The 23279-nt window shown below is 46.3% G+C and overlaps 1 protein-coding gene across 4 annotated transcripts in view; it reads left to right on the top strand.

The window, feature by feature from the left end:
• LOC308594875 (cytosolic phospholipase A2 epsilon-like) overlaps window positions 1-22278 on the top strand; it is a gene marked incomplete at its 5' end in the record, with an annotated part of 51963 nt that extends 29685 nt beyond the window's left edge. For all 4 annotated transcript variants that reach the window (XM_081208361.1, XM_081208363.1, XM_081208362.1 and 1 more), the window contains 5 exons: window positions 436-543; window positions 928-1119; window positions 12306-12475; window positions 13457-13640; window positions 21328-22278. In XM_081208361.1, coding sequence (XP_081064487.1) covers window positions 436-543; window positions 928-1119; window positions 12306-12475; window positions 13457-13640; window positions 21328-21545 — 872 coding nt within the window. In that variant the 3' untranslated portion in view covers window positions 21546-22278. The remainder of the gene's footprint in view (window positions 1-435; window positions 544-927; window positions 1120-12305; window positions 12476-13456; window positions 13641-21327) is intronic.
• Window positions 22279-23279: the final 1001 nt, after the last annotated feature.

The raw sequence follows: 23279 nt of genomic DNA, 5'->3' as shown, positions 1-23279 counted from the left end.
GAAGATACAGCACATATGGCAGAGTGTATGGAAGCCCTCCAGGACCCTTGGCAAATAGTTTGCAGCCCACAGTCAATCTCTTCTTCTGACCACATGGTGGCAGAGGATTCCTGCTGTGCCCCAGTCCTCTAGGGCAAGCCTGCGGAGAGTGGGGGGTAGCCAGGTGCACACTTGCCCCAGGTCTTGGGGGGCTGAGTTGGACAGAGGGCCCTGCCAGACTGCCTGCTCTGGGGCATGAGCTACAATGGCACAAATGGAATTCCTAAAAGCAAGGACCGTTTTGCCTTCATCTTCGTTTCTTAAGCATGCGTCTGTTTGAACATGGAGATTGCAAATGTGTGCTCTGATTAAACAGTGCAATTTACTGCAAAAATTAAATAGTATTTTTTCAGTAGAATAATGCTAAATTGTTATCAATTATCCCTCACTGTACAGGCATGTGGAGTAGTATATTTTCCCTGAATTTGCTGTATTTCTGGAATGATTCTCAAAGCCCAGAGGACTTCTGGCACAAGTGGACACAAGACCAAATAGCTGACATTGGTTAGTTATTTTCCTAAGTGGCCTTTGACCTATTGATGGTGTTCTAAACTGATCTGTGAGCAATGAACAAATATTTTGGAACTTTGCTGCCTGTATATTATTAATGTTGGCTCCTTGTAAGCACATTTGTCTAAATGTTTTCAGATTTGTCTAAATGTTTTCAGATTTAGTCATCCTTGTATTAGACAACTGAAGCTCTAAATTGGGTGTGTGTGTTTCTGTGTGTTTAATGTTAAACGATGATTTTGAATGAGGGCTCAAAATGATTTTCTGCTTTTGCTGATTGAGCAGACACTTTCACAAAATATTTCTCTTTTGGAAAGGATTGTAGTTTCAGAAATTTATAAACTTTATAAATTCATCGTTGCTGCTTTTCCTTTGTAGATACAGAGCCTCATCTACCCACTCGACCACATGATCAAAAGACACATCTGTACACCCCTGCTGGACCGCTATCCAGTGCATTTAGAGATGTGCTTACTGATCGCCTATCAGTTGCCCAGTACCACAATTTTCTCAGAGGTCTCCAACTGGACAATGGCTATCTTGAGAATGACAGTTTCCGTAGATGGAAAGGTATTATCATTTGGGATATATATATTCTAATGTAAAAAACATGCTGCCTGAGCTCAGTCTGAAATTAGAATAAGCACACTGCTTGCCAAGGCTCCTCACTCAACATTCCACCCAAATGTCCAGTCCATGGGTATGTCGTGTTATTGTTTGTGCACATGCTAGATCATGCTATGGACTTGAATGCATTAGGTGGCAGTGGCTGTGTGCTAACTGAGCTTCAATGGGCCTTTGCCTAGTTACTGTGCCCCTCCTATGAGCCCCAGGCAGAGAGGTCAAGGGTCAAGGATGATGGGAGCTGTAGTCCAATGATATCTGGAGGGCACTACATTGGCTATTGTGTAACCCATTATATAGTGTTGATGCTTTGTTCCTAAATTCACTACATGAGGTGCTGTGCATTAAAGTGTATTTATACTTTTTCGGATTAATTAGCTGTGACCTTACGAACTGCTGTCCTTGTTTAATTGGTGTCTCCAAAGCACAGTAATGGCATAAATCATCTGATAATGAGATTCAGAGCTGGTTGCAGACATATATAATAGCATTGCATTGATAATAGCAAATAGAAATGATTCTCAAACCTTTATTGCATTAGCATACAGCCATAGCAAAATAAGACATAAATACTAGAGACAAGCAACCAAACAAAATTCAAAGCAATATTACTGGCGTAATGACATTTAAATTACCCTAAGACAATAATGTAAAGATTTAGTTGCCAGCGCCAAGAATCTAAAATGCGGATGTATATAAAGCATAAAATGGCCCCAAAATAGGCTTGGCACATTGGGTTAAAAAGTAATAAAAAGAATTAAAACAGGTCCAGGTCTAGGACACACTACCCAGTCAGAGTAGCCCTGAGTTTCAGAGCCTGCACTATAAAGATTGCCACCCCACATGAAATTTGGGGATTTGCGTCCACAAGAAGCGATTTCAAACAGTCTTCCTTAGATGTAATGGTGGACGGGATCAAGAGGAGGAGCTTAGGTCTTATTGGCTCATAAATACGGCAGTAGAAAAAGAAATGTATGAAGTCCTCTACTTCATTCATTGTGCATGGACATAAACGCTGAGTAATAGGGGTCTTAGAGTAAATCCCCTGCAGGAAGGCCGTGGGTATAGAATGGAAACGGGCCATAGTGAACGCTCTTCTCAAATTGGGCTCCGTCAGTTCTATCATGTAGTTAGCAAGTGATCTTACCACTTTCACTTTAGGGAGCCACATGGAGAGGCGGGCTGTGGTGGACTGTGCCCAGTCCATGGCCTCGTCTCTTGTAAGAATCCAGGCCCGGATTTTATGTTGGTCCCAAGATGACAGCGTGTCGAGATCTGGGAGGGAGTAGCGTGCAGTAATAGTTTCCATGGCCTTGGACCATTTGTTGGTATGAGAACAAGTTAAAAAGGCTTGCCTAGCTAGTAGGGAACCTGGGGCATTGATTAATTTACAGTAAAAACTAATGATTCTAATGTGGGCTCTCGCAACAATGGAGGGGAGGCCCAGTTCTGTTCTTAACTGTGCAGCAACTGAGCCCTTGGGGAGACCCAGTAACTTTCGTGCAAAAGTGTTTTGTAGAATCTCGAGCCGTTGTAGTGTTTTTAAATTCCACCCCCAGATTTCAACCCCATACAGTAACATCGGGAGGACTTTGCTGATAAATGCTTTTCTGATTGGTGGAACCAACTGGCCGCCTTTTGCATAGAAGAATTTCTCCAAGGCTTTGATGGTTCTACGGGCAGCCAGGATGGTCATATTTAGGTGAGCTGACCACCTAAGCCCATGCTGAAAAGTGATACCCAAATACTTGAATGCTGAACAATATTCAATAGAGTGGCCCTCAAAATTCCAGAAAGGCTTCCGAGTTTTCGTGCCAAAAGTAAGAATTTTGGTTTTGGCGAAATTGATTTTGAGGGAGTTGGTATCACAATATGTCATGAGGGCAGCATGTAGGGCAGCAGTTGAAGAAGGAGCAAAAAGGGTTTTCTTGTGTGTGTGTGTGTGTTTCTTGTGGCTGATTAGCTCTTTTCCCTGTGTAAAGGTCAGAGGGGGCAGGGTTTCTGTTGAGGCAGGGGATTAGCTGTGGGAGGAGCTTATCAGAGTTTGTAGGGCAGCAGTTGAAGAAGGAGCAAAAAGGGTTTTCTTGTGTGTGTGTGTGTGTTTCTTGTGGCTGATTAGCTCTTTTCCCTGTGTAAAGGTGAGAGGGGGCAGGGTTTCTGTTGAGGCAGGGGATTAGCTGTGGGAGGAGCTTATCAGAGTTTGTAGGGCAGCAGTTGAAGAAGGAGCAAAAAGGGTTTTCTTGTGTGTGTGTGTGTGTGTTTCTTGTGGCTGATTAGCTCTTTTCCCTGTGTAAAGGTCAGAGGGGGCAGGGTTTCTGTTGAGGCAGGGGATTAGCTGTGGGAGGAGCTTATCAGAGTTTGTAGGGCAGCAGTTGAAGAAGGAGCAAAAAGGGTTTTCTTGTGTGTGTGTGTGTGTTTCTTGTGGCTGATTAGCTCTTTTCCCTGTGTAAAGGTCAGAGGGGGCAGGGTTTCTGTTGAGGCAGGGGATTAGCTGTGGGAGGAGCTTATCAGAGTTTGTAGGGCAGCGGCGCGCGCCTAGCGGCGCGCGCAGTTATATCCTTTTTTTAGATTTAGGGGAGCTAGTCTCAAACGTTTGTTGGGGGAGACCTAGGTTTTTTTTTTGTGTGTGGGCGAAGTTATTTGTCCTGTCTTCAAGCTTTTTATGATGGAGGACCTCTGTAGCCACCCCCAACAACACGATCTCAAGATGGAAGGGGAGGGAACAGCTGCAGTCGCCTGCGATTCCTGCGCAATGTTTGCCATCTTGCCAAAGGTTGCAGGCAGCTTCACCTGCAGCAATTGCATGTTGATTGCCCTTTTAAAAGACAAAGTCCAGCAACTGGAGGAACGTGTAGCTACGCTCCAAAGAATTAGAGAGCTGGAGCTCTTCTTGGAAGCAACAGAGCACACCGTCCCCACCAAGGAGGAGACAGGGGACTCCCCTGAGAAGGAGGCTAGTTCATCAACACAGGAGCCAGATATATGGAGAAACGTGACTCAAAGAAGTAGGAGGCCCAGGGTTCACTCTGATTGTTTAGAAATACACAATCGCTTTGAGGTCCTCTCCCCTAGCATGGAAGACGAAGAGCAGACTCCATTTGAGGATCTCTCCCTCATTACAGTCGATCAGGTATATGAAGACGAGCAGCAAAGTCAGTCCTCAGGGAATGTGCAGGCGACCTTGGAACGGACAGCTCACGGAAGAACCCCGACCAAACCCAAGAGGAGGCGTGTAGTGGTGATAGGGGATTCCCTACTGAGGGGAACAGAAGCAGTGATCTGTGGGCCTGACAAGATGTCTCGGGAAGTGTGCTGTCTCCCCGGGGCTAAGATCCAAGATGTAACTGAACGACTGCAAGGAATCATAAAACCCACTGACAAATACCCCTTCCTCTTGGTTCATGTGGGAACCAATGACACTGCAAGCAATAGCCTCCAGAAGATCAAAAGAGACTACGAGGCTCTCGGCAGGAAATTGAAGCAACTAAATGCACAAATTGTCATCTCGTCTGTCCTCCCAGTTGAACGACGTGGCCCAGGGAGAGAGGGGAAAATAGTGGAAGTGAACAGCTGGCTTCGCAAATGGTGTAAACAGGAACGGTTTGGATTCTTAGATCACGGACTGCAGTTTCTTGAAGATGGACTTCTGGCAAGTGATGGGCTGCACCTCACAACGGTTGGGAGGAATGTTTTTGCCAAAAATCTCAGAAACCTCATCAGGAGGGCTTTAAACTGACTAATGTGGGGGAGGGAGACAGTGCTCCTGAAGGTAGGAGTCTATCAATTAATGAAGATGATCATCCAAATGTCATAGACCAAATGGAGCAAACAGCACGCGGACCTAGTGGTGGGAGGAAAAAATCCTTAAATAAGAGACACGGGGGAATGATTAATGGACTTCAATGTCTGTACACTAATGCGCAAAGCATGGGAAATAAACAAGATGAGCTTGAGCTCTTGGTACAGCAAACTAAATATGACATAATAGGCATCACTGAAACCTGGTGGGATAAGTCCCACGATTGGAATGTAATAATGGGGGGATACAATCTATTTCAGAGAAACAGACCAGACAAGAAAGGAGGAGGAGTGGCGTTATATGTCAGGGATGTGTATACCTGTGAAGAGATCCAAGATTTAGAACCTCAAAGCCAATGTGAGAGCATTTGGGTCAAAATTAAGGGAGAGAAGAATAACAGAGACCTCATTGTGGGAGTTTACTATAGATCCCCAAGCCAAACGGAGGACATAGATGATGCCTTCCTGGAACAGATGGCCAAGCATGCAAAAGGAAGGGAGATAGTAGTAATGGGGGACTTCAATTACCCGGATATTTGTTGGACGTCAAACTCAGCCAAAAGCATAAGGTCAAACAGATTCCTCACTGGCCTTGCAGACAACTTCATTGTCCAGAAAGTGGGAGAAGCAACAAGAGGAACAGCCATTTTAGATCTGGTCCTAACCAATGTTGATGACCTGGTTAGTGGGGTAGAAGTGGAAGGATCACTAGGCGCGAGTGATCATGCTCTTCTGAAGTTTACTATACAGCGGAAAGGAGCAGCCAAGCATACTAGGACTCAATTTCTTGACTTTAAGAAAGCCGACTTCATAAAACTTAGGGAAGTGCTGGGTGAGATCCCATGGACAGCAATACTAAAAGGAAAGGGAGTTCATGATGGCTGGGAGTTTGTTAAGAGGGAGATAGTAAAAGCACAACGTCAGGCAATACCAATGAGACGGAAACATGGAAGGTGCCTAAAGAAGCCAGGGTGGCTATCTAAAGAACTTTTAACTGAATTAAGATTAAAAAAGGATGTGTACAAAAAATGGAAAAGGGGGGAAACCACCAAAGAGGAATTCAAACAAATAGCCAGCACGTGTAGACACAAAGTCAGAAAAGCTAAAGCACAGAATGAACTCAGGCTTGCTAGAGAGGTTAAAAGCAACAAAAAAGGCTTTTATGGGTATGTTCGTAGCAAAAGGAAGAACAAAGAAACAGTGGGGTCACTCAGAGGAGAAGATGGTGAAATGCAAACAGGGGACACAGAAAGGGCTGAACTCCTCAATGCCTTCTTTGCCTCAGTCTTCTCCGATAAAGAAAACAATGCCCGACCTGAAGAATTTGGAGCAAATGATTCAGCAAAGGAAACACAGCCCAGAATAACTAAGGAGACAGTACAAGAATATTTGGCTAGTTTAGATGTATTCAAGTCTCCAGGGCCAGATGAACTGCATCCAAGAGTATTAAAAGAACTGGCAGATGTGATCTCAGAACCACTGGCAGTCATCTTCGAGAAATCCTGGAGAACAGGCGAAGTCCCGGCAGACTGGAGGAGGGCAAATGTTGTCCCTATTTTCAAAAAGGGGAAAAGAGAGGACCCAAATAATTACCGCCCAGTCAGTCTGACATCAATAGCAGGGAAGATTCTGGAGCAGATCATTAAGCAAACAGTCTGTGAGCACCTAGAAAGGAATGCTGTGATCACCAATAGTCAGCATGGATTTCTGAAAAATAAGTCATGTCAGACTAACCTGATCTCATTTTTTGACAGAATTACAAGCCTGGTAGATGAAGGGAACTCAGTGGATATAGCCTACCTTGATTTCAGTAAGGCATTTGACAAGGTGCCCCATGATATTCTTGTAAAGAAGCTGGTAAAATGCGGTCTTGACTCTGCTACCACTCAGTGGATTTGTAACTGGCTGACTGACCGAACCCAAAGGGTGCTCATCAATGGTTCCTCTTCATCCTGGAGAAGAGTGACTAGTGGGGTGCCACAGGGTTCTGTCTTGGGCCCGGTCTTATTTAACATCTTTATCAACGACTTGGATGATGGACTCAAGGGCATCCTGATCAAATTTGCAGATGACACCAAACTGGGAGGGGTGGCTAACACCCCAGAGGACAGGATCACACTTCAAAACGACCTTGACAGATTAGAGAACTGGGCCAAAACAAACAAAATGAATTTTAACAGGGAGAAATGTAAAGTATTGCACTTGGGCAAAAAAAATGAGAGGCACAAATACAAGATGGGTGACACCTGGCTTGAGAGCAGTACATGTGAAAAGGATCTAGGAGTCTTGGTTGACCACAAACTTGACATGAGCCAACAGTGTGACGCGGCAGCTAAAAAAGCCAATGCAATTCTGGGCTGCATCAATAGGAGTATAGCATCTAGATCAAGGGAAGTAATAGTGCCACTGTATTCTGCTCTGGTCAGACCACACCTGGAGTACTGTGTCCAGTTCTGGGCACCACAATTCAAGAAGGACACTGACAAACTGGAACGTGTCCAGAGGAGGGCAACCAAAATGGTCAAAGGCCTGGAAACGATGCCTTATGAGGAACGGCTAAGGGAGCTGGGCATGTTTAGCCTGGAGAAGAGGAGGTTAAGGGGTGATATGATAGCCATGTTCAAATATATAAAAGGATGTCACATAGAGGAGGGAGAAAGGTTGTTTTCTGCTGCTCCAGAGAAGCGGACACGGAGCAATGGATCCAAACTACAAGAAAGAAGATTCCACCTAAACATTAGGAAGAACTTCCTGACAGTAAGAGCTGTTCGACAGTGGAATTTGCTGCCAAGGAGTGTGGTGGAGTCTCCTTCTTTGGAGGTCTTTAAGCAGAGGCTTGACAACCATATGTCAGGAGTGCTCTGATGGTGTTTCCTGCTTGGCAGGGGGTTGGACTCGATGGCCCTTGTGGTCTCTTCCAACTCTATGATTCTATGATTCTATGATTCTATGATTCTATGAGCCCTCTGAGCATGTTGTTTAGGCCCTGCTTGGTTAAAGACAGTATCACCATGTCGTCCGCATAGAGAAATATGGGGATCTTGAGCTGTTGTAAAGAGGGGGCAGATTGATTTAGGGCCTTCATGGTTGTAACGATGTCATTGATGTAGAAATTGAATAGAAAAGGGGCCAAGAGGCAGCCCTGTTTGACCCCTTTATTCAGAGGGAAAGGATCAGATAGAGCTCCCAGAGGGCCGAATTTTACTCTGGCCGATATGTCATTATGAATTTCCATAAGAAGGTGGAGGAGTCTCTTATCTATGTTAGTGTAACTAAGCTTCTGCCATAGCCTATCTCTGGGGATGGAGTCAAAAGCGGAGGTCAGGTCCACAAAAGCCGCGTGTAGTTTGCAGTTGAACCTGTTTAGGTATTTATCAATCAGGGTAAATAGAACAAGACATTGGCCAGATGTGCTGTGACCTTTACGGAAGCCAGCCTGTTCCGGGTGGAATAGCTTTGTTTCTTCTGCCCACTCGATTAATTTCTCTAGCAAGAATCTAGAGTAGACCTTGTATGATATGTCCAGCAGGCTGATAGGTCGATAGTTACGCGGATCTTGTGGGTCCCCCTTTTTATGTATTGGAATGACTATGCTCTGTTTCCAGTTAGGTGGAATCTTAAGAGTAGCATTAATAGTGGTAAAGAGAGATGCTAAAATAGGGGCCCACCACGACTGGTTCGATAAAAATACCTCAGGTGGTATCATATCCTCCCCCGCGGATTTATCCCCTGAAAGCGTGCTGATTAGTTGTATACATCTCTCTGGGGAGACTGGCTCCCAGGTGGGCAAGGCAGATGCTGGAAGAGTGGAGACCAAGTTTACTTCGGGATCTGGGGCGGAATACAGCTGAGCAAAGTGAGAGTGCCAACTGGCAGCTGTGATGTTATTAACGATGAATGAGGGGGGTCTTAAACCTGCATTAATTAAATTCCAGAATTTCTTGTCGTCACGGGTTTTAATGGCCACTGACAGTGCCGTCCAGTGTTCTTTCGCAAAGAGCAATTTCTTATGTTGGAGCAGCTTCTTGTAGTATGAACGGAATTGGGCTAACTCCCTGATTTTGCTCTGGGTGCTGTCTGATTTCATATCAGACTGAAGAAATCTAAGCCTACTTCTGCACTGTTTGCATTCTTGGTCGAACCAAGTTTGATTCTTCCAGGTTAGAATCGCACGGGAAGGTTTCGTAAGTGAAGGAAGCAAGAAGGCTAGAATTTGCTGGAAAGTTGAGAAATGATTCACATTCATTGTTAACAGCTGAGCTTTCAGGGCTAGGATCTCAGGGGAATTTAGGAGGACTTTTATGTCTTGCTCCAGATAGAAATCCCACTTCTTACGTCCAGGAGCTAAGATCAGTGGATCCTGGGGGAGGAGTGAGCTGGGAAGCCCCAGCTGTGTGTGGAGGAAGGAGATGGCGATTGGAAGGTGGTCACTTTCAGTTCTGTTGAACACATTGAAACAATATGCCTTATCATTAAATGCCGAGGAGGACCAGATGTAGTCTATAATGCTTGCCCCTCTAGATCCTAGAAAAGTATAGAATCCCCCGGACCAGTCTTTGGGTGTGCCATGCAAGCTGTGCAGCCCGCAGTTTATGGTAAGCTCCAGCAGTATGATGCCAGCCCTATCAGTGGTCTTATCATGTGAATTCCACGTAGGAAACCAGTCCTCTTCTATGAATAATTGCGACTTATCGGTGAATGAGCTTATATCTGCTCCGATTCTGGCATTAAAGTCCCCCATTATAAGGATCTCTGACTTTGGAAATTCAGCCACAGATTTATCGAGGATAAATCTTAGATCCTCCCAAAGCTGATTTGAATGAGAAGAGGAGTAGGTAGATGGATTGTACAAGTTTACACATATGAAGTCCCCAACCGGGCTGTTAGTGATGTGTAAAGTTTGAATGCAGTTACTCTCTAACCAAAAGAGAGGAGAGATATTAAGTTGAAGCTCCTGCGAAACAAATGTTACCAGGCCTCCGCTAGGGCGCCCATACAAATGTGTTTTGGTCGCGGGAATCACAAAGGCGTCATAGCCCAGTAGGGAAGGGGGGGTGACGATTCTAAGCACCAGGTCTCTTGTATACCCATAATCTGGAATTTCGCTAAAAACTCTTTCATATCCCCGCCATCCTGTTTGGACGTCCATCCCGCCACATTCCAGGATAGTACATTAAAGCAGTTTGAGGAGGGACTATGTGCTAGTCAGTTACTCTGGTTGCTGGTGGGAGAAACATTGCCAAGGGTCTGAGACAGCGCCAGGCGTGATTTAGCCGACGGTATCGAAGGGGTGGTAATTTGATTGATGTGGCCAGCAGGGTCTTCAATAAAACCTGAGCTGTCTCTTTGCGCAGTGGTTTCCTTAATGTTTATATATTGGCTTGAAGAGGTTGCGGATACATGAGGTTCTACCAAAAGAGGCTGACTGGCAAAGGACAAGGATATACAGTCATCTGCCTGGACCGCACTGAATGAGGACTCCAGGTCGGGCATAGAAGAATAGGACATTGACAGATTACCAGGATGAGGGGTGTTTGGCGCATTGCTCTTTAAGGCGGAGGACGAGGTAGTTGATTGCAGATCTATTAGTAGAGGTGAAGGGGGTCTGCGTTGCGACGATGTATGAGGAGCTTCCGCCAGGCAGACTGCCATATCATCCGTTATTGGAGTCCCAGTGATTGGCAGGGGTTTCTGGGGTGTTAGCCCCTTCATGACCGCGTTCCTTTGATTTAATAGGTTGCTGTGACCAGGTTTTGAGGAGATTTTCTCTTGAAGTACATGTGTAAGTTGCTGCTTGAGTGTATCGAGCCTGTTTATAACTTCCTTCTGTTCTACTAATGGCAACTCGCCATAGGATGAAATAAGGTCCCTCTCCTCTGAGGCAGCCAGATGACTGGGCCCGCTTTGGTCATGCTTCTCTGTTGCTGGAGTAGATAAATCAGGAAGCTTGGGCTGAGAGGGAGGGTGAGGTTCCCGGGTGGACAGCTTAAGTTTCAAGACTATGTCGCGCCTGTCTGGCGAGCCACTACCTTTTCGTTCGATGCTACGGAGAAGAGGTTTAATCCTGGTGTCATTAAAGACTCTCATTGGGAAGATGCCCCAGGTGGCCAAAAACGCTTTACGCCTAACCAATATGGAGGGAATTTTTGGTGTCTGGAAGGAGAGCAGTACTTTTTGGAGCCGATGGTGGTAGTTTAAAAGTTTCACTGAACTGAGGTCTATTAGCCGAGGCCAAATCTGAAGGAGTTGCCTTAGATGATCTTTGACATCTCTCGGATTATTCCACCTTGGGGACCTGGGGTCACTACTGCGTATAGTTAGACATATTTTGTTTGGTTGTAAAATCAGAGATTGAGAGTCCAATTGGGTTTTTAAGAGGTGACCACTAGTACCACTTTCATGTCTAATAGGTGAGGTACACCTCTGCCCCTTTAAATCCCTCTGTCCCTTTAAATCCCTCGGAGGCAGGGTGTAGTTGTGCTGCAGCTCTAGCAAATGGGCCTCAAGCTTTTGGTGGAGATTCTATATTGGGTTATAGCTAGGGTTGCTACCTCTTTTGGGAGGGGCTTGCTCCCGTGCCTTTAATAGCAGCTCAGAAATTAAGAAGGTAATATCTTGACTCATTACTTATATCAGTTCCCAGAAAAGTTGCATTTGTTGAATTTGTGCCACATACTTGATAGTGCTTCCTTTAAAGAAGAGCAGAGCTGTAATTATCATATAAATATTCAAAAAAATAAATGAGATTTCCCCCACCACCACCACCACCACTCTTCTAGAAATGGATAGCCACTTTGCAGAATATTCTCTGAATAGTCTCCATCTCCCTCCTACCCCAATGCTTTGGAATGATGCTAGGTCCAGGGCATTTTGTAGCATGCAAAATGGTGGCCAGGCTGCCATGCAATTGCTGCCACTGCTAGCTACCAGCAAGAGCTAAAAATCTTAGGAAAAAAGACAGAAGCTGTACTATTGCAATTGCCAATGGTTAGCCCCCACACCCAAGAAACCATTGGAGAAGTTCTTTGCCCCAAAATAGGTGGAAAATTTTTAGGAGTCATTACTGGACAGCTCTAGTTTGGGGGCCTGTGTTTATTAAAGCAAAGCCTAGTTCCACCCTTAGGCAAATAATTGAAACTTTAGACAATATTTAAAAAGCACTCAACATCTGAAACTGAAGAAGAGAAGTTGTAGGAGAAAATTTCTAAGTACGGCTCTTCTTTAAAGTTGAGTAGGAACAAAGAAAACTCCAGGTTGGAGAAGATTGCCTCTGCGGCAATGAAAACTCGAGCTTACTCTGTTCCACTTAAAACTGATTCTGTTTTGCCATTTAGGTACTATACTCGATGCTTCTTCACCCAATCAGCTGACTCAAACAGAAGAGTACTTGTCACTAGTAGATACTGGATTCTTCATCAATACAAGCGTTGCACCTATACTGAGAAAAGAGCGGAAGGCAGACATTATCATACATCTAAATTACAGTGCAGGATCACAGAAGTTGGTGAGAAATGCATCTTTCCCATTTCTGCCCATCTCTGTAGATGATGAGTATCATAAATCATGGCTATAGCTAAGTACAGTCATACTTGGATCCCGAATGCCTTGGCTCCCAAACAAATTGGCTCCTGAATGATTGAAACCTGGAAGTGAGTGTTCCAATTTTCAAACGATTTTCAGAAGCTTAATAACTGGCGCAGCTTCCATGGCTTCTGATTGGCTGTAGGAGCTTCCTGCAGCCAATCAGAAGCTGCGCTTTGGTTTCTGAATGTTTTGGAAGTCGAACGGACTTCCGGAACAGATTCCGTTTGACTTCCAATCATATCACAGTCCAATGGCCCTGTATCCTTTCCCTCCAACTCCTATCTTCCTTCGGACATATCTAAGGCAAGTTTCAGTTGTGGGGGAGGAGAGAGAAGAGGAAAGGTACTGGAAAGAGGAGGTCTAGAAAAGAAGGTAGGGAGGAAGCTGAGAGACGAGAGCAAGACTGATTCAGGAAACAAGCTGCAGGAGTAAGAAAAGACTAGGAGAAAGCCCTTGAATAAGTTGGAGGCTGGGGTTACTGTAAATGTCTCTGACTGTGAATCATCCTGCCCTGACATCTGAATTGCTATGATGTCACAGAATGTTCAGGAGAAACTACTAACACAGAGCCTAAGGACACAAGGAACACATTGTTTCTCGTAGGACAGGCTGTGCAGAGACAAGATAAAATAATTTCCCCTGATCCCTCACCTACATATGAGTCCTTTGTGTTACCTCTTAGTAGCTAACATTTCCCCGGGGAGTTTCAAAGAGAGTTCTGGTAGGTGTCTGCTCTTGGAAGGAAATTGTACAGAGAAATGAGTACTGAATTTAAAATAAGCCTTTCCACATTTAGCATACAATTATATTACTAACCACCCAGAGTGGCTGGAGTGACCCAGTCAGATGGGTGGAGTATAAGTAATAATAGTTATTACTACTACTACTTCTTTCCACCTAGCCCCTGGAACAGTCATGCAAGTATTGTGCAGAACAAGGAATCCCATTTCCCAAAGCTGTGATACATGAAGATGACAAACACTTGAAGGAATGCTATTTGTTTGACAATGCAGAGAATCCAGAAGCACCAATATTAGTATTTTTCCCACAAGTGAATGATAGCTTTCGTTACTACAAAGCACCCGGTATGTCATTATTATTATTATTATTATTATTATTATTATTATTATTATTATTATTATTACAGTGGTGCCTCGCAAGACGAAAAGAATCCGTTCTGTGATTCTCTTCGTCTAGCGGTTTTTTCGTCTTGCGAAGCAATCCCATTGACGGATTAGCGGATTAGCGCTATTAGCGCTATTAGCGGCTTTTAGCAGCTTATCTGCTGATCGGATCAGCTGATAAGTGGCTTAGCGGCTTAGAAAAAGGGGGGGAAACCAGCAGGAACTCGCAAGACATTGTCGTCTGGACTGTAATATACGACATAGGAAATTCGTTTTGCGAAGCACCTCCAAAATGGAAAATTCTTTCGTCTAGCGAGTTTTCCGTCTTGCGAGACATTCGTCTTGCGGGGCACCACTGTAGTATCATCATCATCATCATCATCATTATTTGTACATTATATTTACAAAGTTATATTTTAAAAGGCAGTTCTGTATTTAGTGGTTTATTATCTACGTGTTTACAGATGAGGAGAAAGAGGATAACAGAGGAAAGGGAGAAACACAGAAAACCCATTTCCCCCACACATTTTGGAAGCAAATAAATTCCTCTAAAAACCACTAGAGTCAAGCCTCTGTCCTCAGAAATGACAAAATCTGCAGATTTGAACTCAGTTATATATGAGGACCCACAACTGTGCATCTTCTTTAGCACAGCTAAGGAAGTCTAGCTTCAAAGGAAGTACCGCCAGTGCCAGCCTTACCATGGCAAGTCTAGCTGACATTGGCTGAGCTTAACCAGGCCTTTTGAAGTTGAACTGACCTGCCTCCTAAAAGCTAATCCTTCCCACCACTGTTCTCTAAGACCTTCCTGTTAGGTCGGGCCTTTGGAAACTAAGGTGCAGACGATGCTGATCATTGGGCTTCTGTCAGGGCAAATTATATTTAAAATGCTAGCTTTAGATATGTTGTGATGTATTTTAATTTTCATTTTTAACTAGTTTGTTTTAATTATTCTGTATTTTATAATGGATGTTTCTAAAATGTTGTAAGCCACCTTGATTGAATCCCAACTCGGGAGAAAGGCACTGTGATGGGATGATTAGCTGCTTGTGCATAAAATCGTGGTCCCTCAGAGTTTGTGCAACTCCACAAACCTCTGTGTGTGACAGAGCTCCTCAAACATGTCTGCCCTAGTCACTTGTAGATTCCGACAGTGGTTGTTTTCGGAATCGTTTCCAGCATAAGAGCTCCTTAACGGAAACCCGCCTTCTGGACTCACGGCGTGACAGTTTCCGGCGAGGCGTGGGTCTCCCTATGGGAGCTTCAGATACCTCCCCACTGTTCTCGCTGGAAGTGTCTCTGAGCCCTCCCACCTGCTCGCATTCCCTCAGAGATCCACTCCTCCCCCTGCTGGTTCCTGCTTCAGCTGTTGAGTCTCTGTCTACCTCCCTGAGCCCCTCCACCACCTGTTCCTCGGATGGCAGTTCCCTGACATCCACCTCCCCTCCAGGGCCCCCCTCACCCCCTCCCGTTTCCTCTCCTCTGGGAGGTGAGGAGGTAAAACCCCGAAAAGAATCTTCTTCATCTTCAGACGTCTCGAACAATTCCCTCCATCGATCGCCGTCCTGGCTCGCTGAATCCTCCTCCTCCTCGGAATCTGTGAACCCCTCCAACTCCTCTTCTTCGTCGGTGGTGGCAAAGTATTCCCTCCGGAACCTCGCTACAGGCTGAGGTTTACGTGGGAACCTCTGATGAAAAGTTTCTATTAAAACCTCGTCATTGACATCCTCTGCCCTGACCCAGGTGTTTTCCGACTCCGGTTCCCCTTCCCACATTACCAAATACTCTACTTGATCTCCCTTCCACCTGGAATCGAGGATCTCCGCTACATGGTAGCTTTGTTCCCTTTCCTCCATTGCTGGTCCCCGAGTGACCCTCCCTTCTCTGTCCCCTTTATACAGTGACAGCAATGACCTGTGGAAAACTGGGTGCAGCTTCATGTGGTTCGGTAACCGGAGTCTGAAAGCCACTGGATTGACCTGTTGTGTGATTTCAAATGGGCCCAATCTTTTGGGTCTTAACTTCTTACAACCCCCTTTGAAGGGTAACCCTTGGGTTGACAGCCACACTTGGTCCCCCACCCTAATGGTTTCACCTTCTCTCCTGTGTTTGTCTGCCTGCCTCTTATATTCCTCCTTGGCCCTGTCTAAGTTAAGTTGGAGCTGGCGATGGATCGCTTCCATTTCTTCTACGAACTGTTCGGCAGCTGGAACGCTCCATCTCTCCCCTTCCCCCCCTGGGAAAGCCCTGGGATGGCACCCGTAATTAGCCAAAAAGGGGCTCATCCCCGTGGACACGTTCTCCGCATTGTTGTAGGCAAATTCCGCCAATGCCAACTTCTCCACCCAATCATTCTCTCTGTCATTAACATAACACCTCAAATATTGCTGGAGGATGCCATTGGCTCTTTCCGCCTGCCCATTGGTTTCAGGATGCCGGGCAGTCGAGAAATTAACCTCTACATGCAGTAAGCTCATGAGCTTCCTCCAGAACCTGGAAGTAAATTGTTTCCCTCGGTCTGAAACCACCCTCAAGGGGGCGCCATGCAACCTAAACACATTTTCTACAAACAATTTAGCTGTTTCTTCTGCCGTGACCGCATGTGAGCAGGCTATAAAGTGTGCCATTTTGGTTAACAGGTCTACCACAACCGTGATGGCTGTTTTCCCTCTGGACCTTGGCAGATCAGTCATGAAATCTATGGCCACTGCTTCCCATGGTCTTTCTGGTGTGGGTAGCGGTTCTAACAACCCTGCCGGCGCCCGCCTTTCCCCTTTGGCTCGCTGGCATTGGTCACAACTCCTCACATACTCCCGCACGTCTTCCCTGACCTTAGGCCACCAAAATTCCCTGGTCACCAGCCACATGGTTCTGTGTTGCCCAAAATGCCCCGCTGTGGGGCTATCGTGCAGCTGCTTGAGTACCTTCCCCCTCAACTCTCCTTCAGGTATATATAACGCTCCCTTGTAGTACAACGCCCCGTTTCTCTCCTCAAAACCTCCGGGTTTATCTCCCTCCCTCCTGAGTCCCCTGAGTTTGTCCTGTGCGTATTCATCGTTCTCCGTTCCCTCTACCAGTTCTCTTTGCCCCACCAATGCCGCCCCACACACCCAGCGGTCCTCTGGAATGACATGTCTCTCTTCGGGTGCTCCCTCCCCCTCCAAATATTCAGGTTTACGTGAGAGAGCGTCCGCCCTAACGTTCTCTGGGCCTGGCACATAACAAATCTCAAAGTTAAATCTGGAGAACTCCTGGGCCCATCTCAACTGCCGTTGGTTGAGCACTCGTGCCGTTCTCCAATACTCTAGGTTCTTGTGGTCAGTGCACACTTGCACCTTATGTTGTGCGCCAATTAGCAGGTGCCTCCATCTCCGAAAAGCCTCATGAATAGCAAGAAGTTCTCAATCGTACACCGTGTAGTTCCTCTCGGATTTGTTCAGCTTTCGCGAAAAAAAAGCACACGGTCTCCACTCTGACTCCTCCTTCCCTGGCTGCAGAAGAAGCACCGCCCCTATGGCTCTGTCTGATGCGTCTGTTTCGACTCTCATCTTTTTTTGTAAATCCACATGCAGAAGTTGTTCTTCAGAAGCGAAGGCCCTTTTTAGCTCCTCAAAAGCTCGCTCCGCCTCCTCAGTCCAAACAAATTTCTTCTTACTGCTGAGACAGTCCGTTATGGGCGCCGTCAGGTGGGCAAAGTTTCGGATGAACTTACTGTAAAAGTTCCCAAACCCTAGGAACCTCTGCACATCCTTCTTTGTTTTGGGTGTTTTCCATTCCAGCACTGCCTGGACCTTGCCGGGATCCATAGCCAATCCCTTGTCTGACAGGCGGTACCCCAGGAACTCCACCTCCTTGGTATGAAACTGACACTTCTCCAGTTTCACCCACAGCCGGTTGGCTAGCAGCCTGCGCAACACTTCTCTGACGTCTCTCACATGCTGCTCCTCATTCTCAGAATACACCAACACGTCATCCAGGAAGGCCACACAATTCTTGTAAAGCAAAGGCCCTAGTACGTGGTTCATCAGCGATTGAAAGCACGCTGAGCCTGCTTGTAATCCAAATGGCATAACGAGATATTCAAATGCCCCCAAAGGGGTGAACATGGTGGTTTTCCATTCATCCCCTTTCCTTATACGTATCAGATTGTACGCTCCCCTTAGGTCCAGCTTGGTAAAAATCTTTCCCTTCCGCACCCTGTTCAAAATGTCATCTATTCTAGGCATGGGAAAGGCCAATGGTTCTGACACTGCGTTTAAGGCCCGAAAGTCACACACAAGTCTCGGCTTGTCCGTGTTTTTCTTATCCACAAAAAACACTGGACTACCTCCCACCGCTCTTGACTCTCTGATGAAACCCCTCTTCAGGTTCTTGTCAATGAACTCTCGTAACTCCTGCATTTCTCTGTCTGACATGGCATACAACTTGCCTGCGGGGAGCTGCGCCCCAGGCAGTAAATTGATTTGACAATCGAAGGGTCTATGCGGGGGTAGTTGGTCAGCTTCCCTTTCGCTGAACACATCACTGAGATCTGCGTATTGTCGTGGTACCTTCACCTTCTCCGTTACTTCTGTCCCTGCTACGGTAGCTTGGGCTCCTGCTGAACCCTTTCCCTCCCTGCAGTGTTCTAAGCAATGTGCGGAACCAAAGGAAACCACTCTCTGATGCCAGCCCACCAGTGGATCATGTAACGCCAGCCAGCTCATCCCCAAAATAATGGGAGCCCCTCCCAAGGTGGCCACATTAAACGCTATCAGTTCTGTGTGCCTTGCCACCTTCATTATCATTGGGACGGTCTGCAAGCTGACTTCCCCTCCCAACAGCTCCCTGCCATCGATCATGGTCACCTGTAGGGGGTTGCTTAAAGGGATCGTCTGTATCTGGTGTTCAGCTGCAAACTCTTTGCTCATGAAATTGCAGGAGCTGCCTGAGTCCAACAGCGCCTTAATCTTCAGAGGGTATCCGTTTTGCAACTCTAGTGACACTTCTATCACTAGGGCAGGTTTGGGAGGTTCTGGCGTGGGCACTTTCACTGCTCTTTGGCCTGGCTGCTGTGCCCCGACGGTGGCAGCCAGGCGTTGGCTTTTACTTGCTCCGATATCTCTTCCACTCCTCCCTCAACAGCTCCCACCATCCCTTGCCATTCCTTCCTCTGGGGGCAGACTCTGGCAAAGTGACCTGGCTGTTGGCAGAGATAGCACTTCCGGGCGCCTTTTCCCTCCTTCCTACCCCCTTCACTGGGCTTTGAAACTGCGCGCGCGCGCGCGCTGTTCCGATTTCCATCGGCTCTGCCGGTGGGAAAGCTGGCTCAGGAATGTCTGGAATGCGGAACTCCTTCCAACGTTCCCCCTTACCTTCCCGCCTCTCCAAGGCTCTCGCCTCCTGACGCGCTCCTATGGTCAGCGCAGATTTGGTCAGCTGATCCATAGAAACCGCTCTGGGGCTCCGGGACACTTCGTCTTTCACAGCCGAAGAAAGACCTTCTTCAAATAGCATCTGAATAGGTGCCGCCGATAAATCCCACCCCAATCTGTGAACCAGCATGGTGAACTCAGTCCAGTACTCACGGACAGATCGGCTTCCCTGCTTGCAAGCCATTAACTGTCTGCGCACCACTCCCTCCTCAATATCGCTGGAAAACATGAGATCCATTGCACGAAAGAACTTCATGGTGTCCTTTAGGACGTCATTATGCGTTGCCATCAGGGGTCTAACCCAGTCCCTCGCCCCTTTTTCAAGATGCCCAATCACAAAAGCCACTCGCGATTCCTCATCAGGGAATTCATCAAACTGCACATTGAGGGCATATTGCATCTCTGTTCTAAAGGCATGGTAGTCCTTGGGGTCCCCCCCAAATTTCTGCACCAATCCTGGTACCTTTCTGGTGAACTGGGTGGCTCTCCCCTTCTTGTCTGCATCCTGAGCCCTTCTCTCCTCAAGCCTCGCCGTCTGCAGCGCCAATTGGATTTCCAACGCTCGGTACCTTTCTTCCAAGCTTGGACCAGCTCCAACCCCTGCTCCTTCGGTTCCGGCTGGGTCGCTCATGATGCCTTCTCCTGCACAGGCAGCGTACAGAGACTGTCGGAATGCTGTGATGGGATGATTAGCTGCTTGTGCGTAAAATCGTGGTCCCTCAGAGTTTGTGCAACTCCACAAACCTCTGTGTGTGACAGAGCTCCTCAAACATGTCTGCCCTAGTCACTTGTAGATTCCGACAGTGGTTGTTTTCGGAATCGTTTCCAGCATAAGAGCTCCTTAACGGAAACCCGCCTTCTGGACTCACGGCGTGACAGTTTCCGGCGAGGCGTGGGTCTCCCTATGGGAGCTTCAGATACCTCCCCACTGTTCTCGCTGGAAGTGTCTCTGAGCCCTCCCAACTGCTCGCATTCCCTCAGAGATCCACTCCTCCCCCTGCTGGTTCCTGCTTCAGCTGTTGAGTCTCTGTCTACCTCCCTGAGCCCCTCCACCACCTGTTCCTCCGATGGCAGTTCCCTGACAGGCACGCTAGAAATACATTGAATAAATAAATAAGTTAAATCTGTATTCATGAGGCAGTTTGATAGCCAGATGGTTGGCACTGGCAGGTGGCAGAGTTTGCTCATCATCAGGTAGTGGTGGCTGGTCAGCCACCAGCACACTAATAATTCTCAGGCACCTTGCACCAGGCGTCTTCTTCAACAACTCTGCATTTGTAATGCTCATAAACTTGGCTCATGGAACCCCTTAACCTCCTCGGTTCCTCATTAGACTGATCAATTCCTGAAAATGCCTTGATTATCTCCTTGGATCAGAGGTGTGAGGCATGCTATTTCATCAAGATCTCACTGTCTTTCATCTTTTTTTTGTTTGTTTTGTTTTTGGTTGAATAAAACTGTTCTCAACACTATAGCAGAGTTGTAAATGGAACCTCCTCTTCTTCAAGGTTGTCAGCAATGGCCAAACTAGTCATTTCACAAAATGCACAGTGTGCAACTAATTCTGGTTTCTTTCCCCGGCTTTATTTAATGAACTACAGGCACAGGGGCCCCAGATTGTCATCAGATCATCAGCTCCTTTTTCAGCCACGATCCACAACCTTCCACCACCCCCAGGGATGTCTAGAAGACTTTGGGGGGAAAGCTCCCATTTTTATCCTAAGCTTCATAGCTATGCCAAGGAGGACTTTGGTCCAGAGCATAGCTGGAGAGGGAAGGAATACACCTCTTCTCCCTGTGCACTGTGGTCCTGATGACAATTCTAGATAAAGATATATAGATAGAGATAGATATAAGTAGAGGGGGGGGGAGAGATAATTGCTTGCTATTCACTGCAGAAAAGCTCCTTGTACAATATATGAAGGGTCTTAATTTCCTAGCATTGATGTATCAAGCCTCAATAACAGTACCACTAGCATACAATCCAAGAAATTCAGTTTTTAAACAGTAGTAGTAGTAGTAGTAGTAGTAGTAGTAGTAGTAGTAGTATTTATATACCACCCTATACCCAGAGGTCTCAGGGCAGTTCACAAAGAAGAAAACATGTCTTCAGTCAAACAGAACAATTTCCACAGGAAATCTGTGTGCCTTAGCAGCTGTTGAATATGCATGTATGAACTTAATTTTGGTAAATCCCATTCTTACAGCACTACCTTACTGCAATTTTTTCATAGGTGTTAAACGCTCTCCATCAGAAATGAAAGAAGGCAAAGTCGATGTCTCCAGTAACTGCACCCCTTACTCTACCTACTCCCTGACATTCACTGAGGAAGAGTACGATCAACTAGTGAAACTGAGTGAATACAATATTCTGAATAACCAACGTATGATCCTGGAAGCTTTGCATATGGCAGTGGAACAGAGAAAAAAACTGAAGAAATGCACGAAATGAGATGCTGGAAAATGGACCCAAGCTCTCTGAGCGCTCATAAATCTCACTGAACTTTGGTTTGGACCAAGGGGCCCTACGGGATAAGCCAAGCAATTCAGGATGTCAACAGAAGTTATCTTTTCCCAAGACTGCTTGTGCTTTTTTGAGTGACTGAGATTCTAAATCAGCATGTCACTTCTTTGAAAACTCAGCATCAGCTGTGCTGATTCTCCCAAGTTGGTTGCTGTGAATCTATCTGTACTTAGCAGGATTAAGGATTATTGTGTTCGTATCCTGTCCATGGACTTCCCATAGACATCTGGTTAGCCAAGATGAGAACAGGATGGCAGACTTGGATGGACTTTGGCTCTGATCCAGCAGGGTTACTATTATGTTCTTATCTCAGGAACAAACCAATTGTCATGCAAAACTTATAATATAGCTCCAGATCCCTTATGTAACAGGTACCATCTCTTACATTTCATTTCTGGGTTTGCCCTTACTATTGGACGGGGGAGGTGCTGACATTTGAAAGCAACCTTCAGTGATCTCCCAGCACATCCTTGTGTGTGTTTACTCCAGCGTAGGAGCTTATCCACACTTCCACTTGTGCCATACCAAGAAAGCAGACTGGGACTGTCTGTGTGCATGCTGAGGCTCTCAGCTTCTAATCCTGTCCTGGAGGGCCCTCCTTCTCCTGAGGTCCCTTGATGACTCAAGTCTCCTGTTTCTAGCAGCTCCCAGCTCATCCCACCACCAGGCTCGAGACTCTAAGGTATCATCTTTGGAGCCCTCCTAGGGGGCTTTTGGGAGGCAGGCTCCCACCCCTCCTCCTCATCAAGCCTGTCCTTGACAACTGCTATAGATATGGCGTTTATTTAACCTGCCTATTCTGAGATAGTCCAATAACAAAAGAAATTGGGTGCCAATGTGAGGCTGCAGCTGCTTTGTAGGAGGCTTTTAAGTGGCAGGTTCAGACTGTGCCACATGAAAAGCAATGTTTTGCATGGCACCATTAGAGTTGCCACCTGTCCTGTATAATACAGGATTTTTTTCTGTATTTCAATGTAAAATGCTGTGTCCTGCATTGATACAGTTTTGTCCTGTATTTCAGGTCTTCTCTCTCTCTCTCTCTCTGTGTGTGTGTGTGTGTCTCCCTCTCTGTTTCTGTTTCTGTCTCTGTCTCTCTCTGCCAAGTTAGGGATCCTCTCCAAATGCATGTGTTTGAATGGGTGTGGGAAAGGACATGCATTTAACCTCTGGGTAACCAAGGACAGACAGATTTACAAATTTGTGTGTGTGTGCACGTGCGTTTGTGTTAAATTCCAGAGGGGTCATCCACTTAGGCTGCAATAGATTGTAATGGATTGCTTTTGAGTCACTTCAGCACCAGGTTGGGGGGGGAATCACCCCCAACCGCTCCACCCTGCCCTATCCTGTATTTTGCCAGAACAAAGGTGGCAATCTTACAGAACTAATTTGTATGTAATGTTGGAACATCCTGTGAATTCTGGCAATGATTTAGGAACGTTGGAACATCCTGTGAATTCTGGTAATGATGTAGAAACACATAACTGTAACGGAAGGCTTGGCACCGTACACACGATTCTGTATCTATAAGTAGCAAATGGCATTTCCAACGTCAACGCGACTAGATTATTTTAATACTTTATTTATTGACAGCAGCCTGAACTCAGCAGTGTGGCTTGTGCTTCTGCTGCTGCTCTGTTTGGCTTTTGTGGTTAATTCATCAAT

The sequence above is a fragment of the Podarcis bocagei genome, assembly GCF_964188305.1.
Source record: "Podarcis bocagei genome assembly, chromosome: 1".
NCBI classification, from domain to species: domain Eukaryota; kingdom Metazoa; phylum Chordata; class Lepidosauria; order Squamata; family Lacertidae; genus Podarcis; species Podarcis bocagei.
Note: the sequence above shows the minus strand (reverse complement) of the source record. Positions and strands in the feature narration are given on the sequence as shown.